The sequence below is a fragment of the Gobius niger genome, assembly GCF_951799975.1.
Source record: "Gobius niger genome assembly, chromosome: 1".
NCBI classification, from domain to species: Eukaryota; Metazoa; Chordata; class Actinopteri; order Gobiiformes; family Gobiidae; genus Gobius; species Gobius niger.
Genome location: NC_136852.1, coordinates 7,653,623 through 7,675,002, shown reverse-complemented (window position 1 = coordinate 7,675,002; position 21,380 = coordinate 7,653,623). Strand labels below are relative to the sequence as shown.

Sequence of the window (21,380 nt, the reverse complement as noted above, 5' to 3'; positions counted from 1 at the left end):
TCCACAGTCCCAAGTAACTCCCTTTAAGTTTAAGTGGTTACTCTTTACTGACAGGGGATCATGTGATCGTCTCATTTGATGTTATTTCACACACATGTTTTTAAATCACTTGCCCTGGTGAAGATCTTGCCAGGTCGAAACATGTTGGCGTCCCTCGCTCAAGGAAGGACTTTTATCGTCACTATCAGAGTGCCTCGGACTTTGCATTTTTTTCTCTCAAGCCATGTTTTCACAGGTTTTATCCTCGAAGAGCACCTGATGCACTCATCCCATTCTTGCTTTAACTCCCTTTAATGTTGTCCCTGGTCCCAACAGCATCAAAACAAAAAGATATATATAGATATTTTTGGTACTTACTTTTTATACCAGTTTTTTTTTTTTTATACCATACTGGTATTTACCGCAGAGGTGTCCACACTATTTTCATCTAGAGCCGCGCGAGCTTAGATCTTTAAAACCACAACCAAAGAGGTATAATTGTGCAGAACTATGAAACTTGTCGTAAAAAGAAACATCTCTCGCTATGTTTGCCAATTCAACAAGAAGCCTGAGGGCCACTGAAAATGGTCTGAGCCACAATTGGCACTTTGGACACTCCTCGTCTAACAGTACCCAGCTCTACTTCCAGTCCTCACAGATTCAGAAAAGCACCGCTGTTCTCTCTGTACTCACTGACAGCTCCAATCACACATCCAAAATCCAAACCATCACCCAGTCAGTAATGTTAGTTCCCTTCCACTGACGGGTCCAACAGCCAGCCTCCAATCACAACCATAATACTAAGTCCAGAACCACTGACAGGTTTGAGAGTGTTGCCTGTTTTTTGGTCATTCAGTGTAATTTCCTCTAGCATCTGTTCCCTGATGCTTCCCCGGAACATCAGGCCTAGAATCCCAACAGGATTTTGTTCACTTAAGCCTACATTTCACATTTGCTGTGCCAAATTCAGATTATTACTTTACATTTCAGACAAAAGCTTTAGGAATAATGGTGTTGGAAGTGGGTCACACGTTGAACTGCACATAATAAGGTTCATAATAGCTTTTGAAAGTCTTTTGGATTATAATTCCATTACAAATTATCCACTACAAAAAGATACAGCGCTATTTTCTCAGTTTCCCATATATTACATATAAATCCACTTATATAAAAGCTTAATTCATGGATACGCACAGTAGTACAAACATTAAGACAAATACATAATTTTTTGCTTCATTAAATATTTCTCACATAATTCCACATTAAATCATCATCGACACATCATCAAATTCTTACAGTACAAAGAACCTTAGCTGCAACTTGTCAAACACTTTGTAAACCTGTTTCATTCTCTTTTAGCAGCATCTCAAAACACAAACCCTCCCAATATGGCCGCCGCACACACAATCCAAAGACCTTCCCAACATGGCCGCCGGCGCAGAGCCCCTCAAACTCCAGTGAGGCTTTCGTTCATAGTGTGTTCCATGACGCACAGGGGCCGCTGTGCTCCGCGGTGGGCCGTCCCGGACCTCCAGTGGAGCAGGAAGAGGCGTCTGGCGGCGGCGCGGTACTTCCTGGACATGAGGTTGTAGACCACGGGGTTGATGGAGGCGCTGAGGTAGCACAGGACCATCGACGCCATGTTGAAGTTCTGACTCAGCATCGCCGTGTCGTAGTCGTCCACCTGCGCGAACAGGTTCCGGCCGATGTGGTACGGCAGCCAGCAGATGATGAAGGCCAGGACCACGACCACTGAGGAGCGCACGCAAGGCAGTCAGTTACATTCACACCAGTTTGTAATAAACCTAAAAGGACTGTCTCTCACTTAACAAATCCCACCAATGCCCATGTCTAAAATACAAGCCTGCATTGGTTAGGGTTGAGGTCGACCAATATGTTTTTTTGTAAGACTGATGTGGATTTTTGTGGATTTTTTTTTTTTTTAAGGAAGCTAATTTACAAGACAAAAAATGGCAGATTCCAAAACAAAAAACGATAAGTCTATCTCCTCCAAAATTATAAGCAAAAGTCTACAGCATAAAATACACAATAAGTGCACAAAGTTGTGACCGTCAGGGTTAATTTTGACAACATATTTTATTTTAGTTTTAGTCTTAGTCTTTTGACTAAAATGTAATTTAATTTTAGTCGAGATTTAGTCATAAAAAACTTTTCAATTTTAGTCTAGTTTTAGTCGACTAAAATTGCATGTCAATTTAGCCGACTAAATTTAAGACTAATTTAGTCGACTTTGCATTGATAATATTCATTATAATCATATTTAATCTTGTTCCTCTGCTTCATGGAGCTGCTCCACATGAACAAAGCTCAGAGCTGATCCTTTGGCAGAGAATTTACATGATATCGTTAGCCACATAGCATAATTGCCTAAGTCATTTTGTATTGTTAAAATGGCAATATGAGAAAAACAATGTGTTTCCTATAAAACGTCTTTTTACATGTTTTCCAAAATCAAAACAAAAATGAATGAGGCAATTATGCTACGTGGCTAACGATCTGAGGCTCTTTCAGACGGTCAGAAGTTTGGCTGATTTTAGTCTCTCCTTTTCATTTTTATTTAGCCTTATTTTAGTCGACTAAAATATCTGGACATTTTAGTCATAGTTTTAGTCTCATGAAAAACTTTTAATTTAGTTTTAGTCCAATTTTAGTCTGCAAAAATATCACTTTGACTAAAATGAAGACTAAATATTTTAGTCGACGAAATTAACACTGGTGACCGTGATGTTTCTCAGCTTTTCTAGGCCTAGGCAGCTGTGGAAGGGAAAAAAAGGTGGGGAAAATGGAAGTCTCTCATTTATTTATTTGGTCGGGACAGTGCATGTTAATGAACATACATGGTACTCATGCATGTAAACACGCTACGCCGGATTGTAGCCACTCTCAAACACACCCTCATTCATCATGACCTATTGTACATGTTTTTAGTGGTAGGGTAAACCGGAGTACCGGGAGGAAACCTACGCAGACACTGGAGAACATGCAAACTCAATACAGAAAGGCCTCATCCAGGTGGAAATAGAACCCATGACCTTCAAGCTGTGAAGCACAAGCGCTAAGCACGTCTTTTTTAGCGACCAAGGTTCAGCTGTAGTTGTTTGTGGTTGTGTTTGTGCTGTTTTTAAACAGTTAGAGTGCATCCTGAATACCCGTCCCACTAACATAAAGCAGGTCAAAACCTTTTGAATTTTGAGATTGTGGAAGTTTGAGTCTGCAACCCCGAGTGTAGGTCTCATATTTACAAAAAAACGTCTTGCATACCCTGCTTTTAGCGCATCGTTCATGACGTTTGCTTCTGTAGTAACAACAGTGCTACTTTCAAATTTTCCCTCAAGTATTGTTTTATTATGATGAAGTTTTCTTATTAGCACCATGATAATTAGTTTAAAAAGAGAGATGTTTGGCTCATGATCAGCTCTGACATTTAGCAGCGTGTTCAGCAAAGGCAGCCCTCCCACAGATGTAAACATATAGACTGTTGGTCATGTGAGTCACCAGAATCCTCCGCTAAAAACTTCAAAAAGAAACGGTTTTGAATAAGTTGTGTAATGAAGACCATTTTGTAAGTGCAAATGAGTTTGGCATTTAAACTGTAGAAGTGCACTGGGTTATATCTGTGGCGTGGATATGGGCTGAATCTGAAAAAGGCCTTGGAGGAGGAACAATATGAGACTTTATTGCTTATAAATCATATGAACAGTATAAAAATGCACCAAACTGTGGTCACACCTCATGTTGAGAATATTGTGTAGCATTATAATACTAACTTCCTGGGGCATACATGTCAAACATAAGGCAAGGGCGGGCACACATGTCAAACACAAGGCCCGCGGGGCGGATCTGGAGTTGATTTTTGTTGGCCACCGACATGATAACTAACTGTGTATGTTAGGGTTAGGGTTATGTATTACTACTACATTTCTACATGAGCTGATGAAATACCCAGTCTGATGCAGGTCACTGTGTCATTATAGAAGCTGTACCTCACATTTTCTTTCTTTTTATAGAGCAAAATTATTTTTGGCCCATAAAAGTATGTTGTTAAAGAAGTCGTTAGTGAAAAAATCCGCCTGATGCGTGAAGTTTGCGCCGTATTATGATTTGTTGATGTTGTGTATGTTCAACCCAAATAGTCAACGGGCTTTATGCACAGTTTGCCCACTTGACGTCTTCCTGGACAATAAGCCAGACACATTCACCATTAGCAGGTCCCATACAGAGATAGCTCAGGATTTAGTTAAAGGGACTATAAGGAGTTTAAAAATGTTAAAATTAAGTATTTTCCTCCCCCTACATGTTCCAGCCATGTCCTAATGTGTAGAATGAGCTCAGACCTGTTCACCACAACTGCCTCTTTAATCCTGTACGGTCACTCAGAAAGGTGTCACTTCGGCCCGAATTGCCGTCATGCACGAGCTTAATATAGAAGGTGCAGTTACACATATGGCCTGAGGCGGCAGTAGTGAGTATAAAATGGCGAACTTGCTTCCAGCCCCTTTAAGGACAACGAGTTCATGTTCACTGTGAATCCTGCCCCAAAGGAAACGCCAGAGCTCGTAAGGGCAGAGCTTTTATCTTGTGAGCTGAAGGCTAGTGTTAAAAAATTATAATATAACATGTAAACAACTAAATATAATTTCAACTACTAGCAGGACGATTTTTTTTTGCGCAGGCTGGATCAAAGCTTTGCGCTAGTTTTTATTTTTATTTTGTTAGCCGCGTTAGCCTCAAGACAAAAACATCCACCGTTTTGAACATGGAGGTTTCCTCCAGTGAAGTCGTTGCGTCTCACATAATATTTTAACCCGCTCAAGTCCCATCCGAACTTTTACTCGCTGTCCTTTACCAAATCTTCAGCTATTGCTTCATTTCTGTGGGATCTGCTATTTTTTAATGGGAAGAGAAAGCGGACAGAAAGGGCAGTGTCTGGTTTACTCATAGGTTTACTGTCCACGCGGAAATCACGTGGGGTCACCGTGCATAAAGCCCATTTGTGACGAAAAGGGGTTTATCTTTTTTGTCACATATTGACTCCAAAGGACGGTAAATATACCAATTTCCTCACATTAGGTATACTCACATGAGCTTATTACAAAAACACAAATTGAGTTTGTGGCAAATGATTTCTAACAAAGTACAACAAATAGCAGCCTTATGAAACCCTGGAAGCTTAAAAATGGGGATAAGTTATGTGCAGTTTATTTAAATCAAATAAGAAAAAGACGCCTTAGTCTGTCTCGGCCTGTGATCAACACTATGTTTACATTTTGTCCCGAGGCTCCAAATGAGCTCGACACCTGTTTCCCTGTGTTTTATTCCTATGGGGGGTTAGCCGTATCTCGCTGAAATAAATACTTACCCTGGACAGTACGTGGCAGAAAACAAGCAACTAATGAATAATTACTTACATATTAAAAACTTTACACAGGATGTAAATACTTCACTGGAGGAGACTTCTGCCTACAACTGTAAGTGTTTTAGCATTGAAGCTAAAAGCTACAGCTAAAAGCTACAGACTGAACATGGACAGAATTTCTAGGCGCAGCCAGGGGCCGGAGGGTGTCCGGTTTGGGAGCCTCAGGATCTCATCTCTGCTGTTTGCAGATGATGTTGTTCTGTTGGCTTCAACGAACCAGGACCTTCAGCTGCTCTGGGGCGGTTTGCAGCCGAGTGTGTAGCGGCCGGGATGGGGATCAGCACCTCCAAATCTGAGGCCATGGTTCTCCACCGGAAAAAGGTGGTTTCCCCTCTGCAGGTCGGTGGGGAGTCCTTACCTCAAATGGAGGAGTTCAAGCATCTCGGGGTCTTGTTCACGAGTGAGGGACGGATGGAGTGTGAGATCGATAGACGGATCGGTGCGGCGTCAGCAGTGATGCGGTCGCTGTATCGGTCTGTCGTGGTGAAGAGGGAGCTGAGTCGGGGCAAAGCTCTCGATTTACCGATCGATCTACGTTCTCACCCTCACCTATGGTCATGAGATTTGGGTCATGACCGAAAGGACGAGATCGCGAATACAAGCGGCCGAAATGAGTTTCCTTCGCAGGGTGGCTGGGCGCACCCTCCGAGATCGGGTGAGGAGTTCAATTACCCGAGAGGAGCTCGGAGTAGAGTCGCTGCTCCTTCACGTCAAAAGGAGCAGCTGAGGTGGCTCGGGCATCTGTTCCGGATGCCTCCTGGTCGCCTCCCACGGGAGGTGTTCCGGGCATGTCCTAGTGGGACAAGGCCTCGTGGAAGACCCAGGACACGGTGGTGGGACTATGTCTCCGAGCTGGCCTGGTGTCGCCTCGGGGTCCCCCCAGAACAGCTGGAGGAGGTGTGTGTGGATCGGGAAGTTTGGGCATCTCTGCGGAGACTGCTGCCCCCGCGACCCGGCCCCGGATAAAGCGGAAGAAAATGGATGGATGGATGTCTAAAAGCTAGCACTAATTTGATGCTAACAAATGGTAAAATAGTTTTGTTTTTATGAAACACTCTTGGCTTGACATACTTAACTTTATTAAATCTTATTTTGTTTGTGATTTATTGTTAAAACGTGGACAGGAAGTCATCTTTACCCTCCACTGGTCAACAGGAAGTTAGCCAAAACATTCAATGCTTATCCCGATTTAGCATCCACACAGGGTCTTAAATGTGACTTTACTGCAATAATGCTGTAGTTGGTGTAAAGGTTATATCGTTTTTGTACGTCACTATACAGGAGACTTCAATATATTGCCGATACAATACTGCTGGCTGAGACAAACAGGCTAAAAATATCTTGGACACTTATACACGATGATGTGCTTACGTAAATCAGGCTAGCATGTTCTCACACTCACACCTTCTGCTGCACAGCATCATATAATGTAAAGTACAATTCACTTTCCTCTTTTTGTTTTAACTTAACATCCTTAGTGGCTCATTACTGAAGCGCAAAATGCAAAACCTCATATATGCAGCGATACTTTAACTCTGAATAAACATCGGCCATTACCACACAAAGCGTTCCCCTGGTGGATACAGCAACTTAATGAGGAGACACTTTGAGACGTGGATTGTTCTTATCGGTTTCCCCGTAAGTAAATGCAAATCTCCACAGCAGAAGTTAGTAAACAGAGGCGCTCTGTGCAGGGTGCGCTCTCCTAATGAGCTGCATTAATGTGATCTGGCACGGCTCATTATTGTAGATTTGGGGAAGTCACATCTGGTTCATTGTAATACAAGGTTTTCCGCTCGGTACGTCACCGGGAGTCGCAGCGGGGCATCATTTACGTCACTGCGTTTTGTCGGTAAAGCACCAGCAAAACGGATGAACGTCGGAAGGGGTAAATCAGGGAAATGTTTGTTTGTGTATGTATTATTCATTTCCTTTGTGTGGGTGTGTTTAAGAGCCCAAATTAAACATAGGATATAAATACATACTTGTAATGCAAAGTAATAGTAGATATATGTGCATTTATCCCACAGAAGGCAGAAGCTGACACAAAACATACGAATATACTCAAAATGTAAAGGTAATCTGTGCATTTTCCTACAAATAAATACAATACTTGAGGATGTGTTGATGGAGTAAAGTGAATGTGTGTAGGTGCTTTAAAAAAAAGTCACTACGGCATCAAATTATAGCCTCTAAGTACTGACATTAGCAACTAAGCCTCAACCTTTCATGGGGTCGACTGTTAGATCTCTATGCAGTTAGCAAACTTTTGCTTCAGCCGCATTTGGCAAATTCGACCGTCCTTACCCAGGGGAAGGGGAAGTGACATCATCAACAGCTGCTGTTCTTCATCTTTAAGGTTAGTGGCAGAGTGAAGGCCAGCAAAAGCACATGCCGCCCCCTACTGTATAGTGTCCAATAACAACATAGTGTCCAAACAAAGACATTTAAAGAGGGGGTATTATGCTTTTTTCAATCACATAGCACCAGTCTATATCACACTACAATGATGACCAAAACTTCTGTTGGTCTGTAAATGCAGTAAATTAAAATAACTGCGTTGTATAAAATTGCTCTCTCAAAATGGCTGTAGTGAATGTCTTGAAATAGGCCTCTGTCTCTTTAAGAACCTCTGACCCTTTCCGACACACCCCCTCCACACGCTGTCTGTGGCATCAGTGGGGAGGGGGTTCTGCTGAGGAGCAGTGGTTGGTTACTCGGCTGGTGACAAAAGCTCGGAGGCGTCTCCAGGAGGTGGGGGCGTTCCTAGGAGGACTCAGGCAAACCTATCCCTAAAATGGCCGCCATCAGAGTTTTTACAGATTACTCAAAAATACGTGAATGTGCCAAGGCAACACTTCAGGCATTTTTTTAATGAGGGAATGACATAATAACATGATGTAAAGCTTGAAAAAGTCGATTTTGCATAATACACCCCCTTTAAGGTGAAAAAGAAAGAAAAATCCAAATAATTCTTCACATTTCCCTTTAGTGTTATTGTATCTCAACAGCTACAGTAGCAAATTAGCCACGTGGCTTCAGTTTCTACATTAAAGCAAAAGCACAAACTGCTTCATTTAAGCCATTTACTGAGGCGGCTCTTTAACACTGACATGTGACTGAGCTGTGGTGACGACAACATGGATTTTGTCACTTTTACGTAATTTTCACTTATTTTATTTTTTATTTTTTATTATTAAATGTGCACCTGTCAATCAACAGTGGTTGCGCATGAATCACTGAGGGTGGGGGCGAGGGGGGTGGGGGGATTTGGTGCAGTGGCTTATGGGATGACACATAGCTCCTGATCACAGGTTAGTTAGCACCAGAGGTCCCTATGCTGAAGTGGCCATGATAGTTAGCATCGAGGCTCCTTTTCCTAACTCCTTCCTAACTGACAGACCAATTCGGAGGCTTCTTATCATGGCGGACGCTGACGCACATCCGGTTTGGGCGTAAGACCTCTAACCGATCTGCTCGTTTCAGAAGGGGCCTAAAGCTGAACTTAACTCAAAGCTGCACATGAGCACAAGCACAAGTTTCTGTGAACAGGCCACTCCTCATTTGAAAGCTAAGGACCTCCTGAGCTCAGCCACTGAGGTTGAACGACTGGAGGCTGCACTGGCACTGACTGGGACTTTATCAGGAACAGGAGCTGGGATTGAGGGTGTGTGAGCGAGTCCTTTTATGTTCATTTCCAGGTTTTAACTATAGGAAAAGGGAAGAGTGAAGCTAATTCTGACGGGATAATTGTGTCTCTTTGAGTGGGTGTAAACCAGAAAGCGATCTGTCGGTTACTAACCAACTATTTCAATGTTTCATTAGTTGTTTCAGCCTGACTTAAGTTGTATTAATTAACATGTTTTTCAGGTTTACACATAGTTTAATCCAATCAGTGCCTTCTTCTGCAGACCCACTGGTTCTTGAAGGACATATATATTATGAGGTGGCCCTGTTCGAGTCATTTGGAGTTTCCCTCATCGTTTACAGCTCAGGCGACCACTTTAGCACAGCCCCGCCTTGGATATGCCCAGCTGATTGAACTGATGACTGGAATAATGTATCAGGATCTAATGAGAGCGACTTCAGACGTGGCTGGCAGGTTTTTGTAAATGGAAAATAGAACCAAAAACAAAATTAATGCTGGTGAAGAAACCATTTTTACTTCTCCCTGATGCATTCCAGCAGCGCTCTTTCACTCTCGCCCATCACTCTCCCTCTGCTCATTTCAACACCCAAACCTTTGTCAGCGAAGGCGGAATAAACCGGTGGTTCCTAATCTTTTTTGTCTGGCGTACTCCTTGACTCATTCCTTTACGATCCAAGTTTTGCGGTTTGTGCTCGTGCCTCACAGCAAGAAGGTCTCAGATTTGATTCCCACCTGGACGGGGCCTTTGGAGTTTACATGTTTTCCCCATGTCAGCATAGGTTTCCTCCAGGCACTCTGATTTCCCCTACCACTAAAAACATGTAGTAATAAAATGTAATAAAAATGTTTAAAAACAAAAAAAAATCCTGCCAATTTTTTTTTTACAAAGTGATCATTTAAACCCAAATGAAAAATTACTCAGTTTCATGTTTTTTTTCTCTCCCTCCAATCTGCTCAAGCACCCACAGAGAAACACTGGATTGAACTATTCGGGTAGAGTAAACTATCCTCATTAAAACGTCAGCTGCCTGGCTTGCCTATGCCCAGATTAGGGACCGACCAATTTTCGATTTTTGGGTCCCGATCCCTTTGCTTTCCGGATATATAAACAAAAGTCATTTGAAGTTTTTAGTGGCCTTATATAGATATTTATCTGTGTGTATGTGTATTCTTGTACTAACTACTTTGTGAGGACCCGTTTATGCGTTTATAACCAACAGAGTGAGGACATTTTTGTAAAGTGAGGACATTTTGGGTGGTCCTCACTTATTTGAAGGACTGTTTGAGGGTCTAGATGTGGTTTTAGGGTTAGGGTTAGGGCTAAGGTTAGGGTTCGGGGCGGTGTGTGTGTGTGTGTGTGTGTGTGTGTGTGTGTATTGTGTGTATTGTTTTAAATGTTGTAATCTTATGTCTTGTCTTAATTGTATGTGATTTTATTGTAAAGCACTTTGGTCGCCTTGAGTGTTATATAATAAAATTTGATTGATTGATTGATTGATCTTTAAAGTGCTTTGTGATACCTTTCGGTATGAAAAGCGCTTTATAAATAAAGTTTGATTTGATTGAAGTTAATATCTGACAAAGTTTTGGCTGATCTTCCTATGCCTGCTTATATTAACTGATATATCGATAGGGCCCAAGTCCAGAGCCGGCTTTTGAACAATAGACCACTGTAAACGGCATTTTTTTTTAGAGCCACCTTTTCCCACCAGCCCTCTCTTTGTGTCCACTCACCCAGAATCTTGACGGTCTGCCTGTGGGAGCGCTCCCGGGCCAGCGCACACTGGCCCTGCATGTCGTTCTTGCTCTTCCACAGCTTGCAGCCGATGGAGCCGTAGAGGAAGATGAGGCAGAGCATCGGGCAGAAGAAGTAGGTGGTGGACACCCACAGCATGATGTGCAGCTGCCCCGAGCTGATGGCGTAGCTCGTGTGCTTGCACTGGCCCGTGTCGAAGTCCGGGTGCGTCTCGTTGTCGTACTCCACCCCGACCAGGAAGAGCGTGGGCGCGGCCGACGCCAGCGCGAACCCCCACAGCGCCAGGATGATGTTCTGCACCCGCCGCCTGGTCACCACCACTCTGCTCCTCAACGGGAAGCTGATGGCCAGGTAGCGCTCGATGCTCAGCGCCGTGATGTGCAGGATGGTCGCCGACGTGCACCCCTCGGATATGTAGTGGTAAAAGCGGCACACGACGACACCGAAAGGCCACGGGACGTACTTCCACAGGCGGTACAGGTCGAAGGGCAGGCAGAGGAAGATGACGAGGTCGGACACGGCCATGCTGGACAGGTACAGGTTGGTGGTGGTCTTCATGTCCTTGGAGTGCTGGATGATGAGGATGGTCATGGTGTTGCCCGTGACGCCCACCAGGAAGATGAGCAGGCAGATGACAGTGACCGGGATGAGGGTGGAGGTGGGGAACAGCGAGCCCTCGTAGTGGTGGTCGTCCCAGGTGTGCTGCTGGTCCATGTCGGGCGGGTCCGGGGCGGCAGGGCACCAGGGCATGAGGGGGCGAGCGGTGGAGAGGGGCTGAGTGAGCTGGGGCAAAGACGGGAGGATAGTGTCAAAGAAATGTTTTGTTAAAGAGCAGTCATTCCCAAAGTCTGGACCATCGAGGGCCTCTTATCTTTCGGAGGTCCCGGGTCTCCCCAGTAATAATATTTCTGTCTATTTACAAACTATTTGTAATGTTTTACAGCTCACATTTACATATAAAACAACAAATATCAATGACTGTGAGACTAAATCTTAAAATTTGAGGGCACCAAGAGCCCCCACACCTGCAGCACAGTGGAGACGTCATAAGAGGTACTACAGGAAACAAAGAAGGGACAAACGAGGAGGTATCCAGGCAAGATCCACAACTAAGACACACAAGTCTTCTATTCCTACTATTGTTCTGTCTAATGTTTGTTCACTGGAGAGCAAGACGGATTATTTTAGTCTGCTATGCCCTTCACAGAAGATGACGAAAGACTGTTGTGGAGCGGAGGGAGCTGCGCAGGAGGTGGAGGAGCTGACCAGTGCAGGAGAGTGAAGGCAAAAAGTCTTCAAAAACTTCAATATATTCAGAACGCTGCGGCCAGGATCCTGACGAGGACACCAAAGCACCAGCACATCACCCCAGCCCTCCGTGACCTCCACTGGCTCCCGATCGGTCAACGCATCAACTACAAAATCTGCCTGCTCACCTATCAATGCATCCATGGACACGCCCCGGACTATCTCACTGAACTCCTCACCCCTCCGCCCATAACCAGAACACTCAGGTCCACAGACACCAACCTCCTCTCCGTCCCCAGAACAAAGCTCCGGACAATGGGTGACAGAGCGTTCCAGGTGGCTGCTCCTAAACTGTGGAACGCCCTACCACCACACCTGAGGGCCCCACAGTCTCTGGAGACTTTCAGAAGAGGACTCAAGACTTTTCTGTTCCCTTATTAACATTTTATCTTCAACTTTTGTGTGCTTTTATTATGCTTTTATTATTTTATTATTGTCAGTTTTTACTTGTGCTGTAGCACTTTGAGATTCCCATGTAAAGTGCTTTACAAATTAAAGGTATTATTATATTATTATTAAGGCAGTGCTACATAAACATGCTGGTCAGGTTGGCCCACAGTGGTGGTGCGCTCAGTCGCAGCGGCTCAGGACTAACTAACACCTGGGCGCAAGTTTGTTGACAAATAAAGCATTAACTTATGTAGATGTAGTTACTCTTTGGTGGCCTTTTTGCTACATTTTTTCTCATTTGTAGAAAATGTGCTCGGTTATGGTGGGGGTTAGGAGGATATAAAATACACACTGCCCAAAAAAAAGCCTGCAAAAAAGGCTCTAATATTTGGTTGTAGCACTTTAAAGGAACTATATGAAGTTTAAAAATGTTAAAATTATGTATTTTCCTCCCCTACATGTTCCAAAAATGTTCTAATGTGTAGAATGAGCTCAGACCTGTTCACCACAACTGCCTCTAAAATCCTGCACTATCACTCAAAAAGGCGTTACTTCGGGTCCGAATTGCCATCATGCACAAGCTTAATATGGAAGGTGCAGTTACACATATGACCTGAGGTGGCAGTGGTGAGTATAATAATAATAATAATAATGCATTGGTTTTATATAGCGCTTTTCTGGACACTCAAAGACGCTTTACATTGCACTATTCGTTCACTCCATACTCGGTGGTGGTAAACTACTATTGTAGCCACAGCTGCCCTGGGGTAGACTGATGGAAGCGAGGCAACCAGTCTCCGACCACCACCAACCACTCACTCACTCACTACATTCGCTAGGCTTCCTGGTGTTACCAAACGGTCTCCCATCCAAGTACCGACCAGGCCCTTCCCTGCTTAGCTTCCAAGGTCTGACCGGATTGGGCACAGCAAAGGCGGTATGGCCACTATAAAATGACCAACTTGCATCTAGCCCCTTTAAGCTTTGATGACAGCACGCCTTCGCTGTGGCATTGTTTCAATAAGCTTCTACAATGTCATGTGTACTGACGATGGGAGAGTATGACCACTGCGCAAAGCCTTCTCCAGCACATCCTGAAGATTTTCTATGAGGTCCAGATCTGTTATATTCCTGGAGGATGTGAAATTGTACCTTGTTTTTTTTATCACAGATAAAGAGATGTTTTGGCAGCTCTTTTCATCTTTTCAAAGCGGTACATACACTTGTATTAAAGCGGGAGTTGTCAGATATATTCCCAGAGGAAGTTCTCAGCTCCAATTAAACAATATGACCTAAAATAGTTGTGAGGTGTTGTTTTTTTTACGGGTAAATGATGCGTCCGGTATCTGTGTGTGGATTAAACGAGTGCTCGGAAACTCAATCACGGTAATAGAGAAATCCCACCGCATCTAATTATTCATCATCACCACTAAACCATTCACTTAGTCATCCCTCAGTCACCTTAAACATGGCACTTTTTAATGTCCGCTCTCTGCTGAACAAGACTTTTATTATGAATGACCTGATTTTAGATCATAAACTTGACTGTTTGTTTTTAACAGAAACATGGCTGGGTGCAGATGCTGCAGTTGTTCTCAAAGAGGTCTCACCACCTAATTTTAACTTCACTTATTCTACAAGGAGTGGCAAAAAGGGAGGCGGCACTGCTCTGGTAAATTCGATAACCCTTGCTGCCAAGCCGATTTTATTTGATGATTTTACCAGCTTTGAATACAGTGCCATTGTTTTTAGCAGCCCTGAAATTTTATGTGTCACAATCTACAGACCCCCAAAAAAGTGCTCACTTTTTATTCATGAGTTTTCAGAGTTTTTAACAATTTTACACAACTCCTATGAGCGAATAATTTTAGCCGGTGATTTTAATTTACATGTAGATAATATTTTAGACCCTCTTTCAAATGAATTTTTAAACATTCTTAATTACATGTCTTTTACTCAGCATGTCACACAGCCAACTCACGACAGAGGACACACCCTGGACCTGGTCATCACGTATGGCCTGTCCACTGGTGTGTCCTCTGTCGTCGACTTGGCTGTCTCTGACCACTACTGCGTGTTTTTTAAAATCACCGCTTTTATCCAGCGTGAGACCTCCTTGAGAACTGTAGGGAAGCGCCATCTAACCCCTGAAGTGGCTGCAACTTTTATCGATATTTTAGACAAACACCCCCCCTTGGTTTTACCTGCACCCTGTGATTTTATTGTTGATGATTTTAACAGTAAGCTTCAATCCACCCTTGACCTGGTCGCGCCTCTAAAACTGAAACAAATGCAAGTCAAACCCACGCCCCCATGGAAAAATGAGGACCTCAAAAAACAAAAAAGAAATTGCAGGGTACTAGAAAGAAAATGGAGGAAAAATAAAATTACAATCAATTACCAAATTTACGCAGAGCAGTTGAAAACATACAATAAAACAGTTAGAAACTCAAGAAATTCATACTTCACCAAAATCATATCGGACAATAAAAATAATACAAAGGTCCTTTTTTCAACCATTGACAACCTTCTTCACCATGATCCTAAAGCTTTCCGTGAAACTCCATCAGATTCCCTTTGCGAGGCATTTGCAGACCACTTCAGGGGGAAGATAGACACTATCAGATGTAATATTTTATCTACCCAAAGAAACACGGTTTTAAATACATCTGATTGTCTACTTGTTCCAGAGGAAACACTGGACAGTTTTGTCCTGGTTAATGCTGAGATGCTTGATAAAGTTTTCTCCTCAGTGAGGCCCACCACATGTCTTTTAGACCCGGCCCCAACACCGTTTTTTAAAACATTTTATGGATCTTTTAGAGACGAGCTTTTAAACATGATGAATTGCTCTCTTCAGACGGGGGTCTTCCCTGCTGCCTTTAAAGGGGCGGTGGTGAGGCCCCTGTTGAAGAAGAGCAATTTGGATTTTAATGATTTTAACAATTTTAGACCGGTATCCAACTTACCATTTTTAAGCAAAATTTTAGAAAAACTTGTTTTTACCCAACTTAGTGATTTTATAAATGCACATAATGTCCTTGAGAAATTCCAGTCTGGCTTTAGGGTAAACCACAGCACCGAGACCGCCCTTTTAAAGATTTTAAACGATTTTAGATTAAATTATGATTCTAAAAAGTTGACAGTGTTGGTTCTTCTGGATCTGAGCGCTGCCTTTGATACAGTCGACCACACTATTCTTTTAACTCGTTTAAAACACATCGGCCTCTCTGGTGCTGCACACAAATGGTTTACTTCCTACCTCACAGACAGGACATTCATGGTAAGTGTGGATACCTTCTCCTCTAAGGTCCATAAAATCACATGTGGTGTGCCCCAGGGTTCGATTTTAGGCCCAGTGCTTTTTAATCTGTATATGCTCCCTCTTGGTGATGTCATCAGGAGACATGGAGTCAACTTTCACAGTTATGCTGATGATACATAGTTATACATCTCCATGTCTCCTGATGACACCAGGCCAATGGATGCACTTTTTAACTGCATTTTAGATATTAAATCCTGGATGGCAGAAAACTTTCTCCAGCTTAACCAGGACAAAACTGAAGTTTTAGTCATCGGTCCTGAGGCCCAGAGAGAGAGACTTTTACCCAAACTACAGTCACTGTCTTTTAATCCTTCCTCACAGGTGAAGAACCTGGGCGTGATTTTTGACTCTGAGCTGACTTTTATTCCACACATCAAAAATATCACAAAGATAGGTTTTTACCATCTAAAGAACATAGCTAGAGTCCGCCCCATTCTCTCTCGGGCCAACACGGAGACGCTCATGCATGCTTTTATCACCAGTCGTATCGACTACTGTAATGCCCTGCTTTCTGGTCTTCCCAAAAAGAGTATCTCAGGTTTACAACTCTTACAAAATTCAGCAGCTCGTGTCCTGACGAAGACCAGGAGGCGGGACCACATTACACCGGTTTTAGAATCGCTGCATTGGCTCCCCGTGTGTTTCAGGATCGATTTTAAAGTTCTTTTAATGGTTTTTAAATGTCTTAATGGTCTTGGTCCTTCTTATCTTTCAGAACTGCTTTTACCTTATGAACCTTCACGGCCCCTTCGCTCCTCCGGCAGGGGTCTCCTAGTTACTCCTAAAGTGAACAGGAAAACTCACGGTGAGGCGTCTTTCCAGTGTTACGGCCCTCGCCTCTGGAACGACCTGCCGGAGGAGCTCAGGGCCGTAGAGAACGTTCATGTTTTTAAGAGCAGGCTCAAGACCCACCTTTTTAGCTTAGCTTTTAACTGATATTTATTTTTGCTAAGCCTATTTATTATTATTTATCAGCACCTTATAATTAATTAAATTGACATTTAATAGTTATTAATATTTATTCTGTATTTATGTATTTTACCTCTCGGTCTTATTTTTTTTTATTATCATATTATTCAATTTTACTTACGTACTTTTATTTATTTTAACAATTTTTATGCTCTTCCAGTTTCCTCTGGAGGAGCCCTCTGCCTCGGGAGCGGTGGTTGGCTGTGGCTGCTGGGGTGCTGTCTTGTGGGTGTCTGGATGGAGGTGTGGTGTTGTCCGGGCACCCTGTGTTGGTCCCTGTGGCTGCAGCCGAGGTGCCGCTCCCGATGCAGACGGCTCCTTGGATGGTGTTCCCTTACCTGGTTTATCTGCACCCAGCCTTATCTTAGCCTTATCTTAGCCTTTTGTCCATAATCTCCACTGTTTTACCTTGAGTGTGTATTGTGTGCTTGTGCAGTGTGTCTCTGGGGAGGTGGGTGGGGGGAGTGTGAATGCTACAATGTGTCTGTTTTTTCTGGAAGGAAGTGGGTGTGAGAGAATGTTTTTAAATCTGTAAAGCACTTTGTGTTACATGACATGTATGAAAAGCGCTATACAAATAAAATTGATTTGATTTGATTTGATTTATTCACTTAGTGTACGCAAATGTCAACAATCAAGGTTTTTATCGGTCTTTAAAAGTAAGTCTTCAGTAGATATTTGACACTTACAAGTTAATCATTTCCAATTTGGTCAAGTTGATCTTGGTTCTGTTAAAAGCTCCAACACCTCAATATTATGGTTTACTTTATCAAAGACAGTCTAATCACAGCAGCCTTTGGTCGCTCCAGAGTCAGTCCAGTGTTTTAGACAGATATAATATGGAACAGAGCTTCCTCCAATTCAGTTTAGAAAAGGGTGATTTACACAACCGCTCAAAGGTCTGGGGTCACCCAGGCCAGTTCTACAGCTTCTCTAATCAGCAGTGCTAGCATAATTGCACGAGGGTTTTCTAATCATCAATTTTCCTCTAACACGATTAGCTAACACACACTAGAACACTGGAGCGATGGTTACGCCTCTGCACACCTATAGGTCCATCCATCCATCCACTTTCTTCCGCTTTATCCGGGGCCGGGTTGCGGGGGCAGCAGTCTCAGCAGAGATGCCCAGACTTCCCGATCCACACACACCTCCTCCAGCTGTTCTGGGGGGACCCCGAGGCCACACCAGGCCAGAGCTCGGAGACATAGTCCCACCAGTGTGTCCTGAGCCTTCCACGAGGCCTTGTCCCACTAGGACATGCCTGGAGCAGCTCCCGCGGGAGGCGACCAGGAGGCATCCGGAACAGATGCCCGAGCCACCTCAGCTGGCTCCTTTCGACGTGAAGGAGCAGCGGCTCTACTCCGAGCTCCTCCCGGGTAACTGAGCTCCTCACCCGATCTCGAAGTGTGCGCCCAGCCACCCTGCGAAGGAAACTCATTTCGGCCGCTTGTATTCGCGATCTTATCCTTTCGGTCATTACCCAAATCTCATGACCATAGGTGAGGGTGGGAACGTAGATCGATCGGTAAATCGAGAGCTTTGACCCCGACTCAGCTCCCTCTTCACCACGACAGACCGATACAGCGACCGCATCACTGCTGACGCTGCACCGATCTGTCTGTCCATCTCACGCTCACCTATGTAGGTATTTCATTAAAAATCACCCATACACAGCTAGAACAGGCATTCACAACATGAACTATGTCCAGACTGTATTTCTAATTCATTTCTTGAATCAAAATAAGGACATTTTCAGTGACCCCAAACTTTGGAGCAGTAGTGAACATTTTACACTTCCAAGCTTGGCATAGTTTATCTTATGCCTGAGTAAAGCCTCCATATTTTTTATCTTGCACAGCTTTTATGCATGGAAATAATGTGAATCAACGTTAAAGTATTCTAAATATTCACAATACAGTACTCTGATTGGACAAAGTAACGGAAACATGTTGCAAAATACATTTTTAAGGCAAGTATTCAGTATTCTGTAACTAAATGCTATTTACCTAATCAAAGTATTCTCCCCAACACTGACCCAGAGGTTCTGAAATAACTGAGATGAGAGAAAATCATTCCTGAATAAATACATTTTCTGTGTGAAACGATAAACTGTCCCGTATGTGATCTTTTTAATTCAAATGAGAATGGGGAATCCAAGATCATATTTCACTTCTTTGACTTGTGCAATAAGAAAAGATAAGTTGTATTTATGGATTTTACTTATTGTCGTAAATACATTTCTACCTTTGAAAACAACTGTTTAATATCCATATTTGGTTTCTGTGTAATAAATGTTAAAATAAATAAATATATATATATTTATTTTTTACCTTTGCAGCGTTCCCAATGTCCAACTTGTCCCGGTTGGTCCCTCGGTTGAAAAGGCAGTCCAGCTCTGGCGAGAGTCAAAAGATGAGTCGGGCGCCTCCTCCTCAGCGGCAGCACCCGAGGGAGTCACCAGGCGAGTGGGTGGGGGTCTGTGTGTGCGCCACTCATCTCCATAATCAAATAATGAGGACACAAGCAGCAGCGAAGCTCAGGCCTGACAGGTTTCAGGAATCACAGACCATTAATCTGGAGAAACATGTTTTATAGTTTTTTTAACCACTCTTGTCTTAATGAAAGGTTTTATTGTATTTTTGTTCTTAGTTTAACCTCTTACCCCCCGCCTTAACCGAGCTGTACCCAAATCTAAAAGCTGAAAAGAAAAACATTGAAATAGTGACGATAACGGGGATAGAAAAAGAACAAAAAAGAGACAAAAACACAACAAAAAAGCAATGAAAAAGCAAACAAAAAATCTACAAAAACTTGGCAAAAACACGACGACAAAAAAGCCACAAAAAAGTCATGAAAAAGCAACAAAATGAATGAAAAAATGTGACAAAAATGCGGTGTCAACGTGTCAAAAAGTTACAATCACTTTTGTAGGTCTTAGCTTTCAAATGAGGCGTTACACTGTTGCTTTTAGATTTGGGTAAAGCCGAACTGGAGAAAATGCACTCTGTTAAGGCGGGTGATAAGAGGTTAAAGGGAGATTTCAGGATTTTTGACATAGGGCCTCTTTTCCTAGTTATCCAGAGTGTTGCTGATTTCTAGAGATATTTTTTTGTAATTCATGCAGTTCTTTTGTTTGAAGAGTTTCGTGGCACTAGGCTAGTGCAAGGCTAGCGCATTTCTACGATGTCAGCTAGCCTGCATTAAAAACAGTCTGACCCGCTCCACAGAGCACCTGAGGCAAATCACTTATAACACCAGACTAACAATATAAATGTCTGTGTCCATAGAATCATTTTTGGAATAAAACTGACCTTGCATCACATGAATGAGGGACTATTTTCTAGCAGATCACTCCGCCGCTGCGTATACAACCACGAAGCTGATGCTGTTCAAATATAAGGTATTTTAAATGCAAAATGGTTAAAATGACTCTATCGACACAGACATTTATATCGCTAGTCTTTAATATTTGGTTGAAGCGCCTTTAACTTTGATAACAGCTGTTGCATTGTTTCAAAAAGCTTGTGCAATGTCAAAAGATCCAGTGTTTTATTCATTCAATGGTGGCATTATTTTACCATTTGTTAGCATCAAATTAACGTAGCCTTTAGCTTCAGGGCTAAAACATCTACATTTGCAAACACAGAAATCTCAGAAGTTTTTATCATGTGTACGTTGCATCTGCATGTTTTCAGCAACATTGCTACTGTATTTATTTACTTCAACCAGACACCGCTTACTCTCCATAAGGACACGGAACATGCTAACGGAGGAAGTTAGCATTATGTTGCTAATTGTAATAGTGATAATCAAACAAAAAGTCAACTCCTAATTTTCCTTATTCGCCGTCATCACAACAGGGCTCCAGAGCGCACACAAGTTTCATGGGTGCGACTAATTATTCAGGAGATAAACAAAGAGAGGGAAAAAAAAAAAAAACTTTAACAAATGCTGAATTATGAATATATCTTCCTACAACGATGGATACAGAGACATGGAGAGGAAGTGGTTCAACAGCCCATAAATACTTAAAAACACACAATGTAAACTAGGACCTGCGTTAGCTTCATGCTACATATGCTATCGTTAGCAACAAGTGCCGTTTTTTCCCTTCTACTGAACAATTTGCTGTGAAAAACCATCAGTACAGACTGTGAGCGGACCAGCCCCGGGACCAACATCCTCCTGACAGACCGAGTGTTGTTTATAAGAAATGAAGCGTCCACTCTTTGCTCTCCACTGTTTATCTTTGCCCCAGCTCTCTTTGGTTTAAAGACACGCCGGCGTTCAGAGACTGAGCTGAGTTCACTTTCACATCATTAATCCGTCTCTTGTGCACCACAGTATCACTATGCAGACCAAAGCACGCAGGCAATCTAGGCTTTTAATGATTAAATACAGAGGATCCACACAAGCTCTGGGCATAGGTGACCTAGGCAGCCACCATCTGCTGGATTGCGATTCACTTCTTTAACCTCAGGCCCATGCTCCTGCGATCTACAACATGGCCGACTTTTGGACCAAACTTTGGAATGAAAAGTGACAGAGACTTGTGGTCTTTTTT

The 21,380-nt window shown here is 43.0% G+C and overlaps 1 protein-coding gene across 1 annotated transcript; it reads right to left on the bottom strand.

Moving 5' to 3' along the window:
- Nucleotides 1–1,298: 1,298 nt before the first annotated feature.
- mlnr (motilin receptor) lies at nucleotides 1,299–19,206 on the bottom strand. Its single transcript, XM_079574750.1, has 3 exons — nucleotides 19,147–19,206; nucleotides 10,800–11,604; nucleotides 1,299–1,731 (listed from the first exon to the last, which is right to left on the bottom strand). Exons 2-3 carry the CDS (start codon nucleotides 11,569–11,571, stop codon nucleotides 1,427–1,429), a joined length of 1,077 nt encoding a protein of 358 aa, XP_079430876.1. The 5' UTR covers nucleotides 11,572–11,604; nucleotides 19,147–19,206; the 3' UTR covers nucleotides 1,299–1,426.
- Between the last annotated feature and the right edge of the window lie 2,174 nt (nucleotides 19,207–21,380).

Excerpts from the sequence above, each read along its gene's own strand:
- mlnr (XM_079574750.1), bottom strand. The coding sequence starts at position 11,571 with ATGCCCTGGTGCCCTGCCGCCCCGGACCCGCCCGACATGGACCAGCAG. Across the intron at positions 1,732-10,799 it reads GCAGACCGTCAAGATTCTGG|TGGTCGTGGTCCTGGCCTTC; the intron begins GTGAGTGGACAC and ends TGCGCTCCTCAG.